Genomic DNA, 24,237 nt, shown 5'->3' with positions numbered 1-24,237 from the left:
TTTTGAGCCTTTGGCCACTGGCTTTGCTTTAGCTTCAGAACCATCATTTGGGAAAGCTAAATATTTTTCTAAATGAACTAGATATGGAATTTAGGTAACAACTCTTTGTTTTTTTTGTTTTGTTTTGTTTTTGTTTTTTTATAAATTTATTTTTTATTGGTTCAATTTGCCAACATATAGAATAACACCCAGTGCTCATCCCATCAAGTGCCCCCCTCAGTGCCCGTCACCCAGTCACACCCACCCCTCGGCCACCTCCCCTTCCACTCCCCCTAGTTCGTTTTCCAGAGTTAGGAGTCTCTCATGTCCTGTCTCCCTTTCTGATATTTCCCACTCATTTTTTCTCCTTTCCCCTTTATTCCCTTTCACTATTTTTTATATTCCCCAAATGAATGAGACCATATAATGCGTGTCCTTCTCCGATTGACTTATTTCACTCAGCATAATACCCTCCAGTTCCATCCACGCTGAAGCAAATGGTGGGTATTTGTCGTTTCTAATGGCTGAGTAATATCCCATTGTATACATAAACCACATCTTCTTTATCCATTCATCTTTCGATGGACACCGAGGCTCCTTCCACAGTTTGGCTATTGTGGACATTGCTGCTAGAAACATCGGGGTGCAGGTGTCCTGGCGTTTCATTGCATCTGAATCGTTGGGGTAAATCCCCAGCAGTGCAATTGCTGGGTCATAGGGCAGATCTATTTTTAACTCTTTGAGGAACCTCCACACAGTTTTCCAGAGTGGCTGCACCAGTTCACATTCCCGCCAACACTGTAAGAGGGTTCCCTTTTCTCCGCATCCTCTCCAACATTTGTGGTTTCCTGCCTTGTTAATTTTCCCCATTCTCACTGGTGTGAGGTGGTATCTCATTGTGGTTTTGATTTGTATTTCCCTGATGGCAAGTGATGCGGAGCATTTTCTCACATGCATGTTGGCCATGTCTATGTCTTCCTCTGTGAGATTTCTCTTCATGTCTTTTGCCCATTTCATGATTGGATTGTTTGTTTCTTTGGTGTTGAGTTTAATACGTTCTTTATAGATTTTGGAAACTAGCCCTTTATCTGATATGTCATTTGCAAATATCTTCTCCCATTCTGTAGGTTGTCTTTTAGTTTTGTTGACTGTATCCTTTGCTGTGCAAAAGCTTCTTCTTATCTTGATGAAGTCCCAATAGTTCGTTTTTGCTTTTGTTTCTTTTGCCTTCATGGATGTATCTTGCAAGAAGTTACTGTGGCTGAGTTCAAAAAGGGTGTTGCCTGTGTTCTCCTCTAGGATTTTGATGGAATCTTGTCTCACATTTAGATCTTTCATCCGTTTTGAGTTTATCTTTGTGTATGGTGTAAGAGAGTGGTCTAGTTTCATTCTTCTGCATGTGGATGTCCAATTTTCCCAGCACCATTTATTGAAGAAACTGTCTTTTTTCCAGTGGATAGTCTTTCTTCCTTTGTCGAATATTAGTTGACCATGTGGTTGAGGGTCCACTTCTGGATTCTCTATTCTGTTCCACTGATCTATGTGTCTGTTTTTGGGCCAGTACCACACTGTCTTGATGACCACAGCTTTGTAGTACAACCTGAAATCTGGCATTGTGATGCCCCCAGCTATGGTTTTCTTTTTTAAAATTCCCCTGGCTATTCGGGGTCTTTTCTGATTCCACACAAATCTTAAAATAATTTGTTCCAACTCTCTGAAGAGAAAGTCCATGGTATTTTGATAGGGACTGCATTAAATGTTAAAATTGCCCTGGGTAGCATTGACATTTTCCTAATATTAATTCTTCCAATCCATGAGCATGGAATATTTTTCCATCTCTTTGTGTCTTCCTCAATTTCTTTCAGAAGTGTTCTATAGTTTTTAGGGTATAGATCCTTTACCTCTTTGGTTAGGTTTATTCCTAGGTATCTTATGCTTTTGGGTGCAATTGTAAATGGGATTGACTCCTTAATTTCTCTTTCTTCAGTCTCATTGTTAGTGTATAGAAATGCCACTGACTTATGGGCATTGATTTTTGTATCCTGCCACACTGTTGAATTGCTGTAGGAGTTCTAGCAATCTTGGGGTGGAGTTGTTTGGTTTTTCTATGTATAGTATCATGTCATCTGTGAGGAGGGAGAGTTTGACTTCTTTGCCAATTTGAATGCCTTTAATGTCTTTTTGTTGTCTGATTGCTGAGGCTAGGACTTCCAGTACTGTGTTGAATAGCAGTGGTGAGAGTGTGTTGTTCCTGTCTTAGGAGAAAGGCTCTCAGTGCTTCCCCATTGAGAATGATATTTGCTGTGGGCTTTTCATAGATGGCTTTTAAGATGTTGAGGAATGTTCCCTCTATCCCTACACTCTGAAGAGTTTTGATCAGGAATGGATGCTGTATTTTGTCAAGTGCTTTCTCTGCATCTATTGAGAGGATCATATGGTTCTTGTTTTTTCTCTTGCTGATATGATGAATCACATTGTTTGTTTGTTCTACGAATGTTGAACCAGCCTTGCATCCCGGGGATAAATCCTACTTGATCATGGTGAACAATCTTCTTAATGTATTGTTGTATCCTATTGGCTAGTATCTTGTTGAGAATTTTTGCATCCGAGTTTTTCAGGGATATTGGTCTATAATTCTCCTTTTTGGTGGGGTCTTTGTCTGGTCTTGGAATTAAGGTGATGCTGGCCTCATAGAATGAATTTGGAAGTACTCCATCTCTTTCTATCTTTCCAAACAGCTTTAGTAGAATAGGTATGGTTTCTTCTTTAAACGTTTGATAGAATTCCCCTGGGAAGCCATCTGGCCCTGGACTCTTGTGTCTTGGGAGGTTTTTGATGATTGCTTCAATTTCCTCCCTGGTTATTGGCCTGTTCAGGTTTTCTATTTCTTCCAGTTCCAGTTTTGGTAGTTTGTGGTTTTCTAGAAATGCATCCATTTCTTCTAGATTGCCTAATTTATTGGCATATAGCTGCTCATTATATGTTTTTAAAATCATTTGTATTTCTTTGGTGTTGGTAGTGATCTCTCCTTTCTGGTAACAACTCTTTGTGATGTGACTCTGTCTAATCTAACTTTTACCCCCATCTCCTATCTTCATTTTATATAACAAAGCTTGCTTTCAGTATTAACTGGTGCCAACACTTAGACTGACTAGGAATTTTCTGTTCCTCTCTTACCATCTTTGGTAAAGCTTCTGTGAAATACTTCTTATTCCAATAATTATCAGACCAATTATAATAGCAACATTAACTTTTTTTTAGGATAAATTTGAAGGAAATGTGACATTTAATGAAGTCATGTTCAACTATCCCACGCGGCCAAAAGTGCCCGTGCTCCAGGGGCTGAGTCTTAAGGTGAAGAAGGGCCAGACGCTGGCCCTGGTCGGCAGCAGTGGCTGTGGGAAGAGCACAGTGGTCCAGCTCCTAGAGCGCTTCTATGACCCAGTCGCTGGAACAGTGGTAAGCACACTTGCTTAAGTTGGTACCTTATTTAAGGCTTTATTTAAAGTGGCTACTAAACCAGTATTTTTTAAAGATTTTATTTATTTATTTGACAGAAAGAGAGAGAGTGAGCAAGCAAGCACAAGCAGGGAAAGTGGGAGTGAGAGAGGGAGAAGCAGGCTCCCTGCTTAGCAGGTACACAATCCCAGGGTCCTGGGATCATGACCTGAGCCGAAGGCAGATGCTTAAGTGACTGAGCCACCCAGATGTGCCCCATAAACTATTATTCTTATACTAGAAAAACATTGGAAAAATTAAGGCCTATAATCCTGTTTGATGCAATGACCACATTCTAAACAACCCAAACTGGTACCCATACTCAGGCAAATACATGGGGACAGTAGTGTAGAACATCTAGAGTATAGTTCAGAAAATACTGAATATGAAGCTAACCTCCACCCTGCCGTGGGCCTTTAGAGCCAGCCGGATCCTCCTAAGTAAATATTCACTTCCCGGTTTGTAAAGGCAAGCCACGAATTCTGGCCAGAATTCTAGGCAGACACCTGGGACAGGCTAATACCTTCTTAATCCCTCCCTGTTCCTTCTGCCTAGCCTCATCTCTTGAACCCTGAACTCAAGGCTCTTTGACTTTACTCTTGTCTCTGGCCCTTTTATATTTAGCTTTCATCAGTGATTTTCAGTTATCTAGCTCCTGGCTTTCTTCCATGAGTGAACACTTGGCTCTTACTGATAATGCCTGCATCTCTCATTGCCTTGCCCTAGGCATCCACTGACCAAGCCCTAGGAGTCCATCCCCATTGAGATGGTCACCAAAATGTTAATCCTTGTGTAATTAGCTCTTTTTGGGAAATCTTATGCTTCCACTATTGAAACTACTCTATAGGTATTATTATAGGCAAACCAGCTTGTCAGCACTCTGTGCTAATACTGGTAGAATTTCTTTCTTTGAGAGAGAGTAATTGAACTTGTTTCTATTCCTTCACCCAGAAGGAAGCTGAATTCTCAGTTGATATATCACAAGACTCCTCTAGAAGAAACATGCCTCCTGCTTAAACAACAACAACAAAAATAATCAAAACCACCATCAATAAAACTATGCTTTCAAAGATACTGTCCTTTGAGCTTGTTCACTTTCCATTGAACTCTTTTCCTCAGTGCTGTCAAAGAGAAATGGGAGAAGTTAAAGCTAATACTTCTTGGGGAAGGGGGTGGTGGGAGGGGATAGTGATAGAGGAAGGACAAGAAGTAACCAACTTTGAGAATCTGGGGTCATGCTAACAATCAGCATTTTTATTCTGGTCTGCCTAGAGGAGGGGAATAAAGTCAAGTTGAAAGGTTGGAATCATTCTGGGCACTGTAGATATGAGTAGGATACCTAATTGCAAACGTTTTAGAGGCAGGAGAAGGAAGATAGATAAAGACAAAGAGGAATGTGGAAAGACAGGGCCAAATGTGCTACTCTTTTGCCAGTGAGATAAAGGATGGTCTAATCACCATAAAAATAATTTTGTTGGCCTCCAACACTGTAATAATTGCTTAGAGGTTGTGAAGCTTGGTATTTCCCAAACCAGTGATACCCACATGTCACAATGTTCCAAATGGTTAATCTGTTAATTTAGGATTTAGTTGTTTTTTTTTTTTTAAGACCTTCTTACAGTTTGTGGACTTTGATTTTCAGCTCTTAGATGGTCAAGAAGCAAAGAAACTTAACATCCAGTGGCTCAGAGCCCACCTTGGAATTGTGTCCCAGGAGCCTGTCCTGTTTGACTGCAGCATTGCTGAGAATATTGCCTACGGAGACAATAGTCGGGCTGTATCACAGGATGAAATTGTGAATGCAGCCAAAGCAGCCAACATACATCCTTTCATTGAGACCTTACCCCATGTAAGTTAACTGTAATTTATTAGGATGAAATAACAATCAACTACAAACTAATTTCATCCTCAAAAACAATTTCCAAAGTTGTATACCAACAAAATCTTATAAGACTTGTCTATGTAGTGGCACCAGGACCTTGAAGAAAACACTGAACTGCATGAAACCAAGTTTTCCCTATTGCCAAATGAGAATATCAGGCATCATGTTTAGAGCTTATAAATGTAGTGAGAGGCCAATGAGGTGGTATTAATTGTAAGCACCATTTATCTCTGGTTGCAAACTGGTGGTTGTGGGCAGCATTCAGATCGCAGTCACATTTGATTTATCCATTATGGTACTTGTGTTTTTAACTATTTTGAGATAGTTAAACTTTCACATGCAGCTGTAAAGAACAGAGATTGTATGTCCCCTTCACCTAGTTTCCTGGTGCTATCTTGCCAAATGGTAGTACAATACCACCACCAGGTACTGACCTTGATCAGATTACTGAACTTGATCTGATTACTGATCTTATTCACACCTCCAGTTTTACTTGTAGTCATTTGCACATATAGTTCTTTGCAGTGTTATTGCATGTGTAGACTCATGTACCCATCACCAGTCAGGATACGGAATGTTTCCCTTACCACTCAGATCCCTCATCTTGCCCTGCTACAATACAACCCTCTCCCTTTTGTCCTCATTCCACCCAACCTCTGGCAACTACTAAGTGTTCTCCATTTCAGTAATTTTCTACTTGAAGATGTTGTTATTATTAAGCACACATACAATATATAACCTTTTGAGGTTAGCTTTTTCCACTTACCATAATTCCCTGAAGTTTTTTTTTATTTAAAAGATCTTATTTATTTATTCATGAGAGACAGAGAGAGAGAGAGAGAGAGAGAGGCTCCCTGTGGGGAGCCTGATATGAAACTTGATCCCAGGATCCCGGGCTCACAACCTGAGCCAAAGGCAGACCTCCAACTACTGAGCCACCTAGGCACCCCTGAAATTCTTGTTTCTATAGTTGGCTCTTTTTTACTTCTTTAGTGGTATTTTTAGTAGGATGACTAAGATTGGATGATATGATGTACCATTATTTGGGTAACCACTCACCTTTTGAAGTGTATCTAGGCTATTTCTAGTTTTTTGGCTGTTAAAAGTAAAGCTGCTGTAAACATTTGTGTACAGGTTTTATTTTTTTTATATTTTATTTGAGAGTGAGAGAGCACATATGATATAGAGCATAAACAAGGGAGAGGGATAGAGGGAGGAGAAGTAGACTCCCCCCTGAGCAGGGAGCCTAATGCCGGGCTTGATCCCAGGGCTCTGGGATCATGAGCTGAGCCAAAGGCAGATGCTTAATGGACTGAGCCACCAGGTGCCCTGTGTATAGGTTTTAGTGTGAACCTGAGTTCTTATTTCTCTGGGATATATACCCACAAGTGCAATTGCTCTGGGCCTTGTGGTAATTGAAGAATGGCTGTGCCATCTTACATTCCTACCAGACACTTTCTCTGCCTCTTTGCCAGCATTTGCTGTTGTCATTCAGACAGACGTGCAGTAAAGTTCATTGTTGTGGATTTCTTAATGGCAAATGATGTTGGTATTTTTAGAGAGCACAAGCTTGTATGAGCAGGGACAGGGTGGGGTAGAGGGAGCGGGAGAGAGAATCTGAAGCAGGATCCATGTTCTGCTTGTTTTTTGTCCATTTTCTGATTTTTCTCTAAATGTTGAGTTTTGAGATATATATATATATATTAGTCCTTTGTTAGATATATAGTTTGCAAATACTTTGTCTCAGTTGATAGTTTTGTTAGATATATAGTTTGAAAATACTTTGTCTCAGTTGATAGCTTGTTTTTTTATCCTTTAACCGGGTCATATGCAGAGCCAAACTTTTTAATTTTGATAAGGTTCAACATAACAGAATTTACTAACCGCAGTTACGACATAGAGTCCAAAGAGTGCAGTAACCTCCTTATCATGGTAATTAATTGTTCTCTTCTGAAGATCTACTGTGTTGTCTAATTGAACAATAATTCAAGTAGAGCGTCTCAGAAAAAAACCACTTGGACTCCCGCTCTGGAGTCTAGCTGGTGGCTCCGAGCCCTGCCAGGAGCCCCAACTTGGCCTGCCTCGGCATACCCTGAGAGGCCTGAATTCTGCTTGCAGCTTCATTACCACTGGGCTGGAAACATCCTTGGGTTGAGTGTTTTGTTTGGGAGTTATTTCACGAGGGCCTTTTGAACAGTAGTGCAGTAGTGTCCCAATGAAGTACTAGATATTATTTATGTAAGAATGAGCTTTTTTTTTTTTTTTAAACAATATCCTTTCAAAATTTCTAACTACTTTGTAACTGCATGACTTAACCTGGTGATAAAAGCAGTTATTAAAAATCTATCTTTCCCCCCCCCCAAAAAAAATCTCTTTTGAGAGATTTTGATTTTATTGTTTCTATGGTTCTTCAGCTGGGCACTTATACATAAAAACATTCAGGTTTCCCTCTTAAAACACTACTTTTAATTTTCACAAAAATGTTGCACAGAATTCGTCTTGCATAGGTAACTTCGGCCTACAACTTGAACACTTATAATCCAAAATATTAACATTCTTCATATAGGGAGAAACAAGCACTACTCGTGGTTTAAAATAACAGAAATCTGTCATAACTCAGTGTCATAATTGTAAGAATTTGAATATATTCTAAATCAAATCATATCCCATGGAATTTTACCACATGCAATAAAGCCTGACATATCCTTTTATAGATTGTACTTTTGGTATCAAATATAAGAACTCGTTGCCTAGCCCTAGCTCCTAAAGAATTTCTCCATTTTTTTTTTTCCTTAAAGTTTTATGATTTTACATTTTAGTCCCTGATCCATTCTAAGTTCACTTTTTGTGCAAGGTTTTTATTTCTTGTTCCATTTTATTCCTTTGGTGGGGGCATATACTCTCCAATTTCCATGGTCCCTAACTCTCCCCTGTTAGCTTCTTATAGCTGCTATGTCTGTAGCCAAAGTGCAGTGAAGTTAATATGGATTTGAAAAATAAGGAAAAGTTCAGTGAAATTTTTCTTTAGTAGTTGGTAAAGGTTAGTAGTCCAGCAAAGATTATTTGAAACTGCTAAAAGTGATGGCAGGGATCATTGATCTTGTGGTATTCATTTAGCATCTAAGGTTCCACTGAATCAGGAAATGAATCTTAACTTGTACTGCTGTATTCTGCTGTAATTAGCAGTCACACATTCAACCCCTTCATGTTGGGTAGCCTTACCCTTAACAGGGAGTCATTGACCTCAATCAAGGATAGGATTTGATTAATAGGGAAACTTAAAGGCTTCTGCTCTTATATTGGACTTTAGCAGACTGATTCACATTACTGCATAAGTCCTATGGTAGTTTTTTGGGCTTCTATTCATTCTATACTTTTTTGGCCTAGAATGTTCTTTCTCATCCTGTTTCTCAAATTCTGTACAAAGGTATCTTTTCTTTTATTTTTTTAAATAATAAATTTATTTTTTATTGGTGTTCAATTTGCCAACACACAGAATAACACCCAGTGCTCATCCCGTCAAGTGCCCCCCTCAGTGCCCGCCACCCATTCACCCCCACCCCCTGCCCTCCTCCCCTTCCACCACCCCCAGTTCGTTTCCCAGAGTTAGGAGCCTTCATGTTCTGTCTCCCTTTCTGATATTTCCTACCCATTTCTTCTCCCTTCCCTTCTATTCCCTTTCACTATTATTTATATTCCCCAAATAAATGAGAACATAAAATGTTTGTCCTTCTCTGATTGACTTACTTCACTCAGCATAATACCCTCCAGTTCCATCCACGCTGAAGCAAATGGTGGGTATCTGTCATTTCTAATGGCTGAGTAATATTCCATTGTATACATAAACCACATCTTCTTTATCCATTCATCTTTCGATGGACACCGAGGCTCCTTCCACAGTTTGGCTGTTGTGGACATTGCTGCTATAAACATTGGGGTGCAGGTGTCCTGGCGTTTCATTGCATCTGTATCTTTGGGGTAAATCCCCAGCAGTGCAATTGCTGGGTCATAGGGCAGATCTATTTTTAACTCTTTGAGGAACCTCCACACAGTTTTCCAGAGTGGCTGCACCAGTTCACATTCCCGCCAACAGTGTAAGAGGGTTCCCTTTTCTCCGCATCCTCTCCAACATTTGTGGTTTCCTGCCTTGTTAATTTTCCCCATTCTCACTGGTGTGAGGTGGTATCTCATTGTGGTTTTGATTTGTATTTCCCTGATGGCAAGTGATGCGGAGCATTTTCTCACATGCATGTTGGCCATGTCTATGTCTTCCTCTGTGAGATTTCTGTTCATGACTTTTGCCCATTTCATGATTGGATTGTTTGTTTCTTTGGTGTTGAGTTTAATAAGTTCTTTATAGATCTTGGAAACTAGCAAAGGTATCTTTTCTTTCGTGCATTTCTCCTTTGTTTCTACCTTAACTCGATAATTTCTCTTTGCTTCTTCTGATCTTTCATAGCATGTTGAATATACTACTAATTTGGTACCTATTGGACCTTACATTGAATGTTGTACATCCAGTTTTTCTCCTTGAATTATAAATTTCTTCAAGGCAGGAATTTTTGTATTTCTCCATTTTTGTATTTCTTACAGTTTTTGGTGTAACAGCTATTCAGTACTTATGAAGGAATGAGTTTAATGAAAGAATAAACCAGGCTCCATGTAGGTCCTATGATTATCTCAATTAAATTATTTCTATCTAATCTTTTGAGGATGCCAAAGATCAATTGGCATCATGAGAATGATAGGAATTCCAGAATTCAGTGCTCAAATTTCTGTTGCAGAATACCACTAAGAACTAAGTTTGATTCTGAAAATGATTATTGTATTACCTGGAAAAAATATTAAATGGATCACTATGTAGCTGTTATAGTAACTTTTGTTTTTAAATGCTTTTTCCTATATAAGTAGAACTGTCAAATATTATGAAATACACATTTATTCAGCATACCATTAGTCCTATACCAAGTCATGAGGACTTGTTTAACTTAACTAATGGCTAACTTGCAGAAATATGAAACAAGAGTGGGAGATAAGGGAACTCAGCTCTCAGGAGGTCAAAAACAGAGGATTGCTATCGCTCGAGCCCTCATCAGACAACCTCAAATCCTATTGTTGGATGAAGCTACATCAGCTCTGGATACTGAAAGTGAAAAGGTGGGGTCTTTCCACTCTTGTTCCATTTAATTTGTACAACAGAAGTTTTTTGGTACTGTCAACCATGAAAAAAATTGAAATTTGCTGTTTATTTTGTAGTTAAACTTTTCCTATTCTAGTATTTTCCAAATTTTGTAAAATGATATTACTAATTTCATAAACTAATAAAAGCATTCAGAAGAAAGCTGCATACCTCCATATTTTTAGCACATTAATAATGAAAACTAGAAAATAAAATAACAAAAGGGAACTAGTAAGATGGATTGTGGACAGAAAATTTAGATACTTGTGATTTAATGTGAGAATTCATTTTTATAATAGGAGCTAACTGTAAACTATAATGCTATTTATGTAAACACATGAAAATAAAAGGTAACATTTTTTTCTGTGATGATTTATCTTTAGATTGTCCAAGAAGCCCTGGACAAAGCACGAGAAGGCCGGACCTGTATCGTGATCGCCCACCGCCTGTCCACCATCCAGAATGCAGACATAATAGTGGTGTTTCATAATGGCAAAGTCAAGGAGCATGGCACACATCAACAGCTGCTGGCTCAGAAAGGCATCTATTTTTCCATGGTCAGTGTCCAGGCTGGGACACAGAACTTAGGAACTCTTGCTATATCTTAAAAATAAATACAAAATAAAACTTTTTTTCTGACTTAAACTAGAAAGCATCTTTTACAAATCATCAAAAACTACAGGTTTATCTTATTCTATATCAATGTAGAATATCCCATTTGGTGTTGATATGATAGCATCTGAAATTTAAGAGTAAAAAGTGATACCTGTCTTGTTGAGGTATAAAAACAGCAGCCTACCTCTTGAATTGGAAATGTAAAGAGAAAGGAAAGTTGAGATATATTAAAGCTGTAGAACTAACAAATCAGAGACAGGTAAACTTCTTCTGGTCCTGAAATAGTTGGGTAGATGACAGATTGGTGGGGAGTAATTTTCACAAGAACAAAGGAAAACTATATTGTCTCATTGCCTACTCTTTCCCTTGCTGACTTTTCAAAATATTTTTGGGGGAATTGAGGTTTTTTGTTTTGTTTTGTTTTGTTTGTTTTCATTTGTTTTTATTGAAGTTCGATTTGACAACATATAGTATAATGACCAGTGCTCATCCCGTCAAGTGCCCTCCTCAGTGCCTGTCACCCAGTAGCCCCAACCCCCCCCCCCCCACCTCCCCTTCCACAACCCTTTGTTTGTTTCCCAGAGTTAGGAGTCTCTCATGGTTTGTCTCCCTCTCTAATTTTTCTCACTCAGCTCCCTTCCTTTCTCTTATAATCCCTTTCACTATTTCTTATATTCCCTATATAAGTGAAACCATATGATGATTGTCCTTCTCCGATTGACTTATTTCACTCAGCATAATACCCTCCAGTTCCATCCACATTGAAGCAAATGGTGGGTATTTGTCCTTTCTGATGGCTGAGTAATATTCCATTGTATACATAGACCACATCTTCTTTATCCATTCAGCCGTCAAAGGACATCAAGGCTTCTTCCACAGTTTGGCTATTGTGGATATTGCTGCTATGAACATTGGGGTGCAGGTGTCTCAGTCTTTCACTGCATCTGTGTCTTTGGGGTAAATACCCAGTAGTGCAATTGCTGTGTCCTGGGGTAGCTCTATTTTTAACTCTTTGAGGAACCTCCACACAGTTTTCCAGAGTGGCTGCACCAGTTCACATTCCCATCAACAGTGCAAGAGGGTTCCCCTTTCTCACATTCTCTCCAACATTTGTTGTTTCCTGTCTTAATTTTCACCATGTATGAGGTGGTATCTCATTGTGTGTGTGTGTTTTTAAATATTTTATTTATTTATTCATGAGAGACACTGAGAAAGGCAGAGACACAGGCAGAAGGAGAAGCAGGCTCCATGCAGGGAGCCCGTTGTGGGACTCGATCCTGGGACACTGGGACCACACCTGGAGCCACCCAGGTGCCCCCTCATTGTAGTTTTGATTTGTATTTCCCTGATGGCAAGTGATGTGGAGTATTTTCTCATGTGCTTGTTGGCCCTGTCTATGTCTTCTTTGGAGAAATTTCTGTTCATCTGCCCACTTCATGATTTGATTTTTTATTTCTTGGGTGTTGAGTTTGATAAGGTTTTTTATAGATCTTGGATACTAGCGCTTTATCTGAGATGTCATTTGCAAATATCTTCTCCCATTCTGTGGTTGTCTTTTAGTCTTGTTGACTGTTTCTTTTACTGTGCAGAAGCTTTTTATCCTGATAACTCCCAGCAGTTCATTTTTGCTTTTGTTTCCTTTGCCTTCATAGATGTATCTTGCAAGTTGCTGTGACCAAGTTCAAAAAAGGTTATTGCCTGTGTTCTCTAGGATTTTGATGGATTCTTGTCTCACATTTAGATCTTTCATCCATTTTGAATATGGTGTAAGAGAGTGGTCTAGTTTCATTCTTCTGCATGTGACTGTCCAATTTTCCCAGCACCATTTATTAAAGAGACTGTCCTTTTTTCCAGTGGATAGTCTTTCCTGCTTTGTCGAATATTAGTTGACCATAGAGTTGAGGGCCCATTTCTGGGTTCTCTATTCTGTTCCATTGATCTATGTGTCTGTTTTTGGGTCAGTACCACACTGTCTTGATGATCACAGCTTTATAATACAGCCTGAAATCTGGCATTGTGATGCTCCCTGGCATTGGTTTTCTTTTTCAATACTGCCCTGGCTAATCAGGGTCTTTTCTGATTCCATACAAATATTATTTGTCCCAACTCTGTGAAGAAAGACCATGGTATTTTGATAGGGATTGCATTAAATGCATAAATGGCCCTGTGTAGCATAGACATTTTCACAATATTAATTCTTCCAATCCATGAGCATGGAATATTTTTCCATCTCTTTGTGTCTTCCTCATTTTCTTTCAGAAGTGGTCTGTAGTTCTTAGGGTATAGATCCTTTACCTCTTTAGTTAGGTTTATTCCTAGGTATCTTATGCTTTTGGTTGCAATTATAAATGGGTCTGACTCCTTAATTTCCCTTTCTTCAGTCTCATTGTTAGTGTATAAAAATGCCACTGATTTCTCGGCATTGATTTTGTATCCTGCCACACTGCTGAATGAGTTCTAGCAATCTTGGGGTGGAGTTGTTTGGTTTTTCTATGTACAGTATCTTGTCATCTGCGAGGAGGGAGAGTTTGACTTCTTTGCCAATTTGAATGCCTTTTATTTCTTTTTGTTGTCTGATTGCTGAGGCTAGGACTTCTAGTACTATGTTGAATAGTAGTGGTGAGAGTAGACATCCCTGTCGTGTTCCCGATCTTAGGGGGAAGGCTCTAGGTTTTTTTCCATTAAGAATGATATTTGGTGTGGGTTTTTCATAAGTGGCTTTTAAGATGCTGAGGAATGTTCCCTCTATCCCGACACTTAAGAGTTTTGACCAGGAATGGATGCTGTATGTTGTCAAATGCTTTCTCTGCTTCTGTTGAAAGGATCGTATGGTTCTGTTTTTTCTTTTATTGATATAATTTATCATGTTGTTTTATGAGTGTTAAATCAACCCTGCATCCTGGGGATAAATCCCACTTGGTCATGGTGAATAATCCTTGTAATGTACTGTTGGATCCTGTTGGCTAGTATCTTGTTGAGAATGTTTGCATCCGAGATCATCAGGGATATTGGTCTATAATTCTCCTTTTAGATGGAGTATTTGTCTGGTTTTGGAATCAAAATAATGCTGGCCTCATAAAACAAGTTTGGAAGTATTCCCTCCCTTTCTATCTTTCAAAACAGCTTTAGTAGAATAGTGTATTATTTCTTTAAATGTTTGATAGAATTCCCCTGGGAAGCCATCTGGCCCTGAACTTTAGTGTCTTGGGAGGTTTTTGAGGACTGCTTCAATATCCTCGCTGGTTATTGGCCTGTTCAGGTTTTCTGTTTCTTCCTGCTCCAGTTTTGGTAATTTGTGGTTTTCCAGAAATACATCCATTTCTTCTAGATTGCCTAATTTATTGGCATATAGCTGCTCATAATACATTTTTAAAATCATTTGTATTTCTTTGATATTGGTTGTGATCTCTCCTCTTTCATTCATGATTTTATTAATTTGAGTCCTTTTTCATTTTAGTGTGGCTGGCTAGGGGTTTTCTATCCTATTAATTCAAAGAACCAGCTCCTGGTTTTGTTGATCTTTTCTACAGTTCTTCTAGTCACTATTTCATTGAGTTCTGCTCAAATCATTGCTCTCCTCTTCTGCTTGGTGTAGGTTTTACTTGCTGTCCTTTCTCCAGTTCCTTTAGGTGCGAGGTTAGCTTGCTTATTGGTGTTTCCAATTTTTTGAGGGAGGCTTGTATTGCGATGTGTTTCCCTCTTAGGATCGCTTTCGCTATATGCCAAAGATTTTGAATTGTTGTATCTTCATTTTCATTAGTTTCCATGAATCTTTTTAATTCTTCTCTAAGTTCCTGGTTGACCCATTCATCTATTAGTAGGATACTCTTTAACCAACATGTGTTTGAGTTTCTTCCAAATATCTTCTTGTGATTGAGTTCTAGTTTAAAAGCATTGTGGTCTGAAAATATGCAGGGGGCAATCCCAATCTTTTGGTATCAGTTGAGACCTGATTTGTGACCCAGTATGTGGTCTATTCTGGAGAAAGTTCCATATGCACTTGAGAAGAATCTGTATTCAGTTGTGTTCAGATGGAAAGTTCTGTATATATCTGTGAAATCTATTTGGTCCAATGTATCTTTTAAGGCCCTGTTTCTTTGGTGATGTTCTGCTTAGAAGATCTGTCATTTGCTGAAACTGTCATGTTGAAGTGTCCTACTATTAGTGTATTATTATCTAAGTATGTCTTTACTTTGGCTATTAATTGATTTACTTGGCCGCTCCCACATTAGGGGCACAAATATTCATGATTGTTAGATCTTCTTGTTGGATAGATCCTTTAAGTAAGATATAGTGTCCTTCTTCATCTCTTACTATAGTCTTTGGGATAAACTTTAATTTATCTGATACGAGGATTGTTACTCCAGCTTTATTTTGAGGGCCATTTGAATGGTAAATGGTTCTCCACCTCTTCATTTTTAGGTTGGAGGTGTCTTTAGGTCTAAAATGAGTCTCTTGTAGACAGCAAATAGATGGGTCTTGCTTTGGTATGCAGTCTGATACCTTGTGTCTTTTGATGGGATCATTTAGCCCATTCACATTCAGAGTAACTATTGAAAGATATGAGTGTAGTATCATCATATTATTCAGTCCCTGTTTTTGTGGATTATTTCTTTGGGCTTCCTCTCTCTTTTACAGGGTCCCCCTTAATATTTTTTGCAGAGCTGGCTTCGTGGTCATATTCTTTCAGTTTCTGCCTATCTTGGAAGCTCTTTATCTCTCCTCCTATTCTGAATGAGAGCCTTGCTGGATAAAGTATTTTTTTGGCTGCATGTTCTTCTCATTTAGGACCCTGAATATATCCTGCCATCCCTTTCTGGCCTGCCACTTGTCGGTGGAGAGGTCTGCTGTTAATCTGCATTTTCTCCCCATGTAAGTTAAGAATCTCTTGTCTCTCAAGTTGCTTTAAGAATTTTCTCTTTATCTTTGAAATTTGCAAGTTTGAGGTGTTGAATGGTTTTTATTGATTTTTTTTTTTTTGAAAGGGGTCCTCTCTATCTCTTGGATATGAATGCCTGTTTCCTTCCCCAGATTAGGGAAGTTCTCAGCTATGATTTGTTCAAATATACTTTGTGGTCCTCTCTCTCTCTCTCTCTCAGTCTCTTCTGAATTGCAATTTGATGTATATTCTTCCTTCTCAAGCTATCATTTATTTCCCTAAGCCTTTCCTTCTGAGCTCTTAATTTTCTTTTTTCCTCAGCTTTTCTCCTTACCATCAACTTGTCTTCTGTGTCATTCACTCTCTTCCACCTCATTAACCCTAGCAGTTAGATCATCCAGTTTGGATTGCATCTTGGTTAAAGTATTTTTAATTTCGGCCTGATTAGAGATTTCATTACTGCAGAATTGAGATCTAGAGTCCTTTATGCTTTCTAACTTTAGAATCATACTTTAGAATTGAATTTCTGACATCCTATTGCAATCCAAACTCTGTAACTCTGTGGCAGAGAGTACTGTTTCCATTTCTATCTTTTGTGGTGAGTTCTTCCTTCTAGTCATTTTGCTTAGTGCAGACTGGCTGTATGAGCGAGCTGAGTCAAAAATATCAACCACAACCTAAGTAAGATACACCCTAGATTATTCCAAAGAGGTCAGAGACCAGAGAATAAAAGAAAAAGAATAAAATAAAAGGACCACTAAAGTGAAAAACAAATTTTAAAACAAAGTAGTCAAAGTAAAAAGCCAAAAACCAAGAACAAAGAGAAAAAGGAAAAAAAGGCGGGGGAGGATGGTAGTGGTGAAGAAGTGGTAGTGGAGAGAGAATGCAGTCTACCTGAGGGGGCCTAGAGGGAGATCCTCTTGGTTCTGAGTGTATTTTGTTCTGTATGTTAGAAGATACTCAATTTCAATTTTATATAAACCAGCAATACTTATATAAATCCCCAACATTGGCCACAAAAACAAGATAGAAGGAGTAGAATGGGAAGAGAGAATCTCACAGAATGGACCAACACGGTGTTCTACTTGGTTCTGGGTGTGTGTTGGTCATGTTTTAGAAGGTACTGGCTTCCCCCACTGTAAAACAAAACGAGGCAGGAAAAAAAAAAACTATCTCATGTATCTACCAAAATTAAATTGAATACGTTGAAGGGAATCCAGAAGTGAAAAATGTATCTAAGACATGTAATTGTAGAAATATGAAAGCCAAAAAGGAAAAAAAAAACTTAAAAATGAGCTGGTAAAAATATTGTAGATAAGATGGGAAAAGAGAAAAACATTGGAAATTTTTAGTCTGAAAATAAAAATGAGTCATAATGGGCGGGGGGGGGGGGGGGGAGCACCCTCTAGTTCTATATACTGTTTTCCCTGAATCCTGGAGCTTTCTGGTGCTGCTTGGTCAGTAAACTTGCTCTTCCCCTGTTCTTCTAGTTCTTCTGGGGGAGGGATCTGCTGTGCCCATTCTCAGGTGTCTGCCTGAAGGGAGATGCCCCAGTGCTGGGCTCAGTGTGAGCTGTTTATCCTGTGAGGCCTCTGTTCCCTGGTGGCCCCTCCCCTCCCAGGCACAAGGTGAAACAAAGAGGAAAAACAACACTGGCAGCAGCCAGATTTCCTGTTCTGGAGTCAAGCTCCCGGTGAGTGAGTAACCGCAGTCTCTCAGTCCACACTGGCCTAGATGCTCCTGGGGGCAGGCCCGGGTGCACTGATCTGCACAGCTTGCAGGCCCAGGGCGCTCAGCGGCAGGAGAGTTCTTGCTGTACTGTGCCCTCCCTGCTTCCGCCTGTCCCAGGGGGAGTGCAGGATCCCCGGCTTTGTCTGCTTGGGTGCCCTGGGATCTGGGGCCCAGCGCCACTGGACCCACACTCCAGGGAACTGCCTCTCCTGAAGGGAACCGGGTACAGCCACCTCAGTCCAAAGTTGGCCCACCTGACTAGCTTCTCCCAAATGCCCCGGAGGGCTCTGGCCTCCAGCCCTTTACTGATCTCAGACTGCCGTTTGCTCTGAGCTTTCCTCTGGGTGTCCCTCCTCTTATAGTGACTCCGGGAGACTGGAGGCTTCACTGCTGCTCCTGTGAGTCTGCCCGATTTCCCTGCTAAGCACATTTCTGTCAGGGAAAACTCTGGCACAGATTTTTAAAGTTCCTGCTTCTCCAGGGCTGGGTTTTCCTGCCCCATTTGTTCTTGCCGCTCAGCTTTAGCCCTGCTCCTTGTGGTGTCCCTCCCCCACCTTGTATCTTTTTTTTTTTTTTCCTACCTTCCTACCTTGTTAGAAGTGAAAATTTTTCTCTCTGTAGCATTCCAGCTGTTCTCTCATTAATAAATCTCAGGTCAAATTTATAGGTGTTCAGGATGTTTTCAGAGTTATCTAGGTAAGTCTGTGGGGCCAGGTGAGTTGAGGACCCCTACTCTTCCATCTTGCCCCTCCCTTCAGGTTTATTAAGTAAATGTAGTCCCAGCTTTATTATCAAAGTGCAAGAGGAAATGAGATGGCCCTTAGACAAGCTAACTTTACAGATACGTGTTCCATAAAGGAAAAAGAGAAAAAGCATACCATTGAGTATCTTTGAAAATTTTAATAAAACTTGCAATTATATCAACTGCAATTTGAAACACTGGAAATAACAATGAAATGCTGAGGTTCTCTAGCATCTCCATTACTTTTTATCAATAATCTTTAGAGCACAAAAAAACTAGGCAACCTTCAGAAGCTAGCCACACTGAAATGTTTTTCCTTAATATTTTTTCCTTATTATTTACTGAAGCAATATCAATTCTCACCAGTATCACTGGTCCTTTAGGTCAGTTAACTACCCAAATTAATAAGTTCCTCCATCTATAACACCCCAGATCTTACCGCACGTTTTCAAATGGAACCATGTGTACAGTAGACTAAATTTCAGATTAACCAAGAGAAGACTGGGACGAGGGGTACATTACCTCAGTGACTCAAAAGCCTCTGGAAATTCTAACTCTATAGCACTGGGTAGAGGCCCAGAAATCTCTAAAAAGCATTCCAGGTGATTCTTAACTTCAGGTAGGTCAGAGAAACATGTTAAAGTATCACAGAACAGGTTTCTCTGTAGGAAGTGAACACTTTCTAAAATACTCAAGTCTTAGACCTTATTCAAGAACAACCAACCGGGCAGCCTGGGTGGCTCAGCGATGTAGTGCTGCTTTCAGCCCAGGGCCTGATCCTGGAGACCCAGGATTGAGTCCCACACCGGCTTCCTGCATGGAGCCTGCTTCTCCCTCTGCCTGTGTCTCCGCCTCTGTGTGTGTGTGTGTGTGTGTGTTGTCTCATGAATAAATAAAATCTTTAAAAGAAAAAACCAACCAACTAAATGATGCTAAAAGCCATGGCAGTGTAGTCTATTAAATTGTACTAGTGAGGAAAAAGGTCCACACCATAGAATGGGAAGAAGAAATCTGAACTGTCAGATGTATCAAATACGATAGAAGCCAACTCAGTGTTTTCCAAAGAAACAATAAACCGGTCTTATCAAATGCAGATGTGAAAATTTAAAATGTATACAACCAGTAAATACACTGTGATCTTGATGGAAAACATTGCTACAAAAGTGACCCCCGGTAAGTCACAAAAAATGTGCCTACTTATTTACACTTAAAAAATGACTTGGCTGTTTACTTTATCAAGAGATGACACTTTTCCCTACTCCTTGAATCTAGGAATTTCCATTGCAATTTTTCACCAATAAAATGAAAAATAATTTCCTGTGACTTCAGAGCCTAGGCCTGAAGAGGCCTTGCAGATGCTACCGTTCTTTCTTGGAACACTCCCACTGCCAAGTACATAAATCAAGGCACTGAAGAATCAGAGAGCACATAGAGAGAGTCTCAGGCACCAAGTCTCCAGGCAGCAGGTAAGGCCACCTTCATGGCCTTCACCTATCATCTTGCTGAGAGCAGCTGTAGAAATAAACTACAGCAAGACTAGAACTATCCAACCAGATACAATCAACTGACACCCTCATGAGAAATAATACACTGAGTTAAGACAGTAAGTTTTGGGTGGTTTTTTTACACAGCAATACGTAACTTAGATCAGAAAGCATAAGGTCAAATGAGAGTGGATTAGTTAATCCAAACACCAAACAAGAAGCTATATGATTGAGAGCTTTATTTTAAATTTTGAATAGCAGGAAAAAAATCTGTAAAATCCTGAGAATTTGATTCAACATTCAATCTTAAAGTCACCAATTCTAATTTTAAATATAAGTGCTTTAATTTTATATCGACAAAACTAATTATAATATACTCTAATGAATTTTGTTAAGGCTTTTCTGTGTGTGTGTGTGTGTGTGTGTGTGTGTGTGTGTGTCAGAGAGTATAAACCTTCCTCTAATTCTTCTGTCCAACAGAATCTCTACTTTCAAATGACCACTTAATTGTAGTGGTCTTTCCCATCAAACATAGTAGGCTTGTATTCCTGTGGTGCATGTGGAAGGCAGTGATTTCAGGGAAGTTAACATCTACTCATGTATTCCATTCCCTTTGGCAAATAGGAAATGTTAAAGTGCCTGACAGACCCTATAATGATGTTCAGAGAGAGCATTTTAAAACCTATATAGGCAACTAAAAAAAATGTAAGTTAGAGTAAGACTTGCATTATTAAAATTTAGAGATTTGCATTGTTGAGGCTTATCTTCAACTTTTTCATAGTTCTACATTTAATATCTGCACTGCTACTGCATCAGAGGAAGTTTAAAATTCATACTTTAATCTTCTATGTGAGAATAAACTTAGCATGATTCTACTAATTTCTAGATTTAATAGGTTTCCTTTAGGGTCAATATCCCTTTCTATCTCACATCACCAACCCACTCTCCACACCCAGTTTAATATTTTTGTAAATGCTTAATAAATGATTAGTCTCTAAAGATGAGCAGTGTTCATTAGCTGCATCATATCATGCAAAGCATGAAAAACCAGCAGAACTAGCTTTTCTGCATCAGTCTCTGGACATGATTTCCAAGTTGAACAGCTCACAAAAAACCTGTGAAGCACAAAGAAAAAAATAAGTACTATGCAAAAATCACAACACAAAGAGGCTCCAAAGTGATGATGAATACAGCCATGACCTTTATTCCATCTAGCTATTCATATATCAAGTGTGAATTCTTATTGACATTAGGTACATGTAACTGGACACAACTGAAGGTAAATTCTATGTATACATAATGCTAGGAATACCTAATGTACTGTGTGACTTAAGGACAAAAGAGAAAAAAAAATTAGAGCTCAAGAGTGCTCTGGAGTAAGGTCTCACTATGTTCAACCAACCCACCCACCTCTTCCTGAAAAAAACCAAACCAACCCCCTTCCTAAAACATAGTGAGTTCGAGGGTGAATTCATGCAATGTTTGCAAAGAAACTTGAACTATTTTTCAGGAATATAGCACTTAAAGACAGTTTAAAAAAGAAAAAAAATCAGAGAAAGGATAAGAGGAGAGAAAAGCTACTTCTAGAAAAGCCAGACAGAAACTCTCTTGGGAAAAGTCATGCCTTCCACCATCTCCTTCTAGAGTCTCCTGATTTAAAAAAAAAAAAAAAAAAATCCCCTATCTGGCAGTACTAACCCTCTTGAAACTAGCATTCCTCTTTCCAGACACTCACATTTCCATAGCAAACCATGCATTAAGTATAAATTGGAATCAAAATGCTGCTGGTACAATGCAGAGCTTCTGGATAATCATGTAATGTTCACATCATTAAAAAAGACAGAAAATTAAAACTTCAACATGTACTTTTCGATTAAGCAGATGCAATAAAAACATGCTCTGGCCTAGTGCTTAATGATGAAACTTATGTTTGACTGGTTATATTTGCTGAAACATATCCACAAACCTACAGAAAGTTCTGCCTTGTTTTCATCTAGTGATTCATCATCACTCATCATTCTCCAGCTACACTGGAATATTTAACCATGTAAATATATTTCTTTGCAATGATTAACAATTGCTATTTAAGTACTGACATTTTAAAACATTCAGTGATCTTTCTAAATTATAGAAAGAAAGTTTTCCTACATGCATAACTTATAAAAGAATGTATACAGATGCCAATGAAGAGAAAATTTGCTTTGTAAGCATTCAACAAGTTATGTTATTTTTGCCTATAAAACTGGCCAACAATGACTCATAATGCCTAGAGTTGTGATGTGATGAAATGAAAAGGAATATATCATTACATTACATTACGTTAGTCGTAATGATGAAAAACTGAAAATAGTAGGGAAGTAGTTACATAAATTATAGAAATCCGTAAGACATTATTTAACTTTGAAAACATCTCAAAGCATATTTAACAGCAGTGGAAATTGCTTGAAATAATGTTAAATGGAAATGAATTTCCCAAAAAGGACACTAAAATATTTACAATGTGATCTAAATTTACAGAAATTATATACTATATGCATTATAGACTGGAAACATAATAACAGACTTGTGTCTTGTAATGGAAATGTAGATGATTCTGTTCTTACATTTTTTTTTCATTTTTTACAAACTTTTTATGAGTATACAGTACATTTAAAATGTTATTTAAAAAACAAACCAATATTCATTTAATGAATGAAAAACGCTTTCCATATAGTTTCCATGTATGTCATTTGAAAACTATTTAATATGTATTCATAGTAATGACTTACAAATGTGTAGCTCTAGCTCTGACCTCTTTTGTGAGATTCACAATTATATAACCATATGCCTACTGACAAATCCTCTCATATACGAATACATTTTTTATTAAATATCAAAGTCAACATGTAAAACAAGATTCTTAATTCTATCCTAACATACCCCAACCACATTTCTCCAATTTTTACCATCCCAATAAAAGTTACCATCAAAAACTACCAATTCATCAGTAAGTCACCTTCAAAATAGCTCTCAAATCCCTCCACTTCTCTCCACCTTCATTATCCATTCCTTTGTTCAACTTATCATTTGTGCTTATTGATTTCCCTCATCTCATTCTTGCTCATATTACTGTTCATCTTACTTGCACTCCATATAACAGCCAACAGTCCTTTATACATACAAATAAAGCATGTGTACCTTTCATACTTAAAAAACGGTAAAATGCTTCCCATTATCCTTAGAAGAAAATCTCAACTCCTTACGTTACAAAGCCCTATTATCAACTGACCACCCCAACCAAATCAATGTATCCAGAAGTAATATTTTTAAAGCTCCCTAGGTGATTCTACTGTGCACTCAGAGTTGAGAATGCTGTCCTACCAGATGTAGTTCCTCTCTACCTCTCCTCAACAACTTCTTCTACCGCCCCTGCCCACTGCAACTTCATTGCTAATTTATAGCTATGTTGCCTTTTTCTGTCCTTATAAATGTCAGGCTCTTTCCTAACTGAGGACTATATAATTATTTTCAACGACAAAGCCATTGTGAAAATATTTACTAAATTCAACTTATTTGCTAGGCATTGTTACAGAGCTGGAGATACAACAAACAAATCAAAAACCCTGTCCTTATGGGCCTGTATTCTAGGAAGGAAAGAAAGATTAATATACAAATAATGTATGCCCACTGGGTGGTTGAGTGTTACAAAGAAAATATAGTGCTATTTTAGATTATCAGAGGCGGCCTCCCAGATGAGAGCAAATTTTTAAGCAAATACCTATATGAAGTAAAGGAGTGATCCTTGCATATATTTCAAGGAAGAGTACAAGGCAGAGGGAATCATAACTGCAAATGCCATGAAGTGGGAGCTTCCTTGCTATATTCAAAGTACAAGAAGATGAGAAGAATGGCTGGAGTAGAGTGAAACAGGAGTAGAGTTCTAGAAGGTAAGGTCAGAGCTATAACTGAGAGCCTGATCATGCAGGATCTCATAGGAGGACTTCAGATATTACTGTGAGTGAAATAAACTCTTGAGACATTTTGAGTGGAAGGGCATTTTTAAAAGGGCATCAAGAGCTGTTGCATAGACCATGTTCTGCAGGGAAGGAAAGGGTGAAGTAAGAAGACCACAGGAGAACCTGTTGCAAAAACCTAAGTAGGAGAAGGTGGTGGCTCAATATGGGGGTAGCACTGGAGATAGCAGACAACAGATCAGAGTCTGGAGAGCTATATTCTTGGCTGTTCATGTGAGTAATTCCTTCTCCTCCT

The 24,237-nt window shown here is 38.7% G+C and overlaps 2 protein-coding genes across 4 annotated transcripts in view; one reads left to right on the top strand and one right to left on the bottom strand.

Moving 5' to 3' along the window:
- Positions 1-11,183, top strand: part of ABCB4 (ATP binding cassette subfamily B member 4) — a 72,291-nt gene extending 61,108 nt beyond the window's left edge. For all 3 annotated transcript variants that reach the window (XM_041727712.1, XM_041727714.1, XM_041727713.1), the window contains 4 exons: positions 3,241-3,438; positions 5,120-5,326; positions 10,370-10,516; positions 10,922-11,183. In XM_041727712.1, the coding sequence (XP_041583646.1) occupies positions 3,241-3,438; positions 5,120-5,326; positions 10,370-10,516; positions 10,922-11,146 (777 nt within the window). In that variant the 3' untranslated portion in view covers positions 11,147-11,183. The remainder of the gene's footprint in view (positions 1-3,240; positions 3,439-5,119; positions 5,327-10,369; positions 10,517-10,921) is intronic.
- An 8,449-nt stretch (positions 11,184-19,632) lies between these two features.
- The window catches only part of CROT (carnitine O-octanoyltransferase), a 64,232-nt gene continuing 59,627 nt past the window's right edge, over positions 19,633-24,237 (bottom strand). The window contains exon 18 of the mRNA XM_041727683.1: positions 19,633-21,104. Coding sequence (XP_041583617.1) covers positions 20,984-21,104 — 121 coding nt within the window. The 3' untranslated portion in view covers positions 19,633-20,983. The remainder of the gene's footprint in view (positions 21,105-24,237) is intronic.

This window comes from Vulpes lagopus, chromosome 13 (genome assembly GCF_018345385.1).
Source record: "Vulpes lagopus strain Blue_001 chromosome 13, ASM1834538v1, whole genome shotgun sequence".
In the NCBI taxonomy this organism is placed as follows: domain Eukaryota; kingdom Metazoa; phylum Chordata; class Mammalia; order Carnivora; family Canidae; genus Vulpes; species Vulpes lagopus.
The sequence above is the reverse complement of the archived record's forward strand: the minus strand, read 5'-3'. Positions and strand labels throughout refer to the sequence as shown.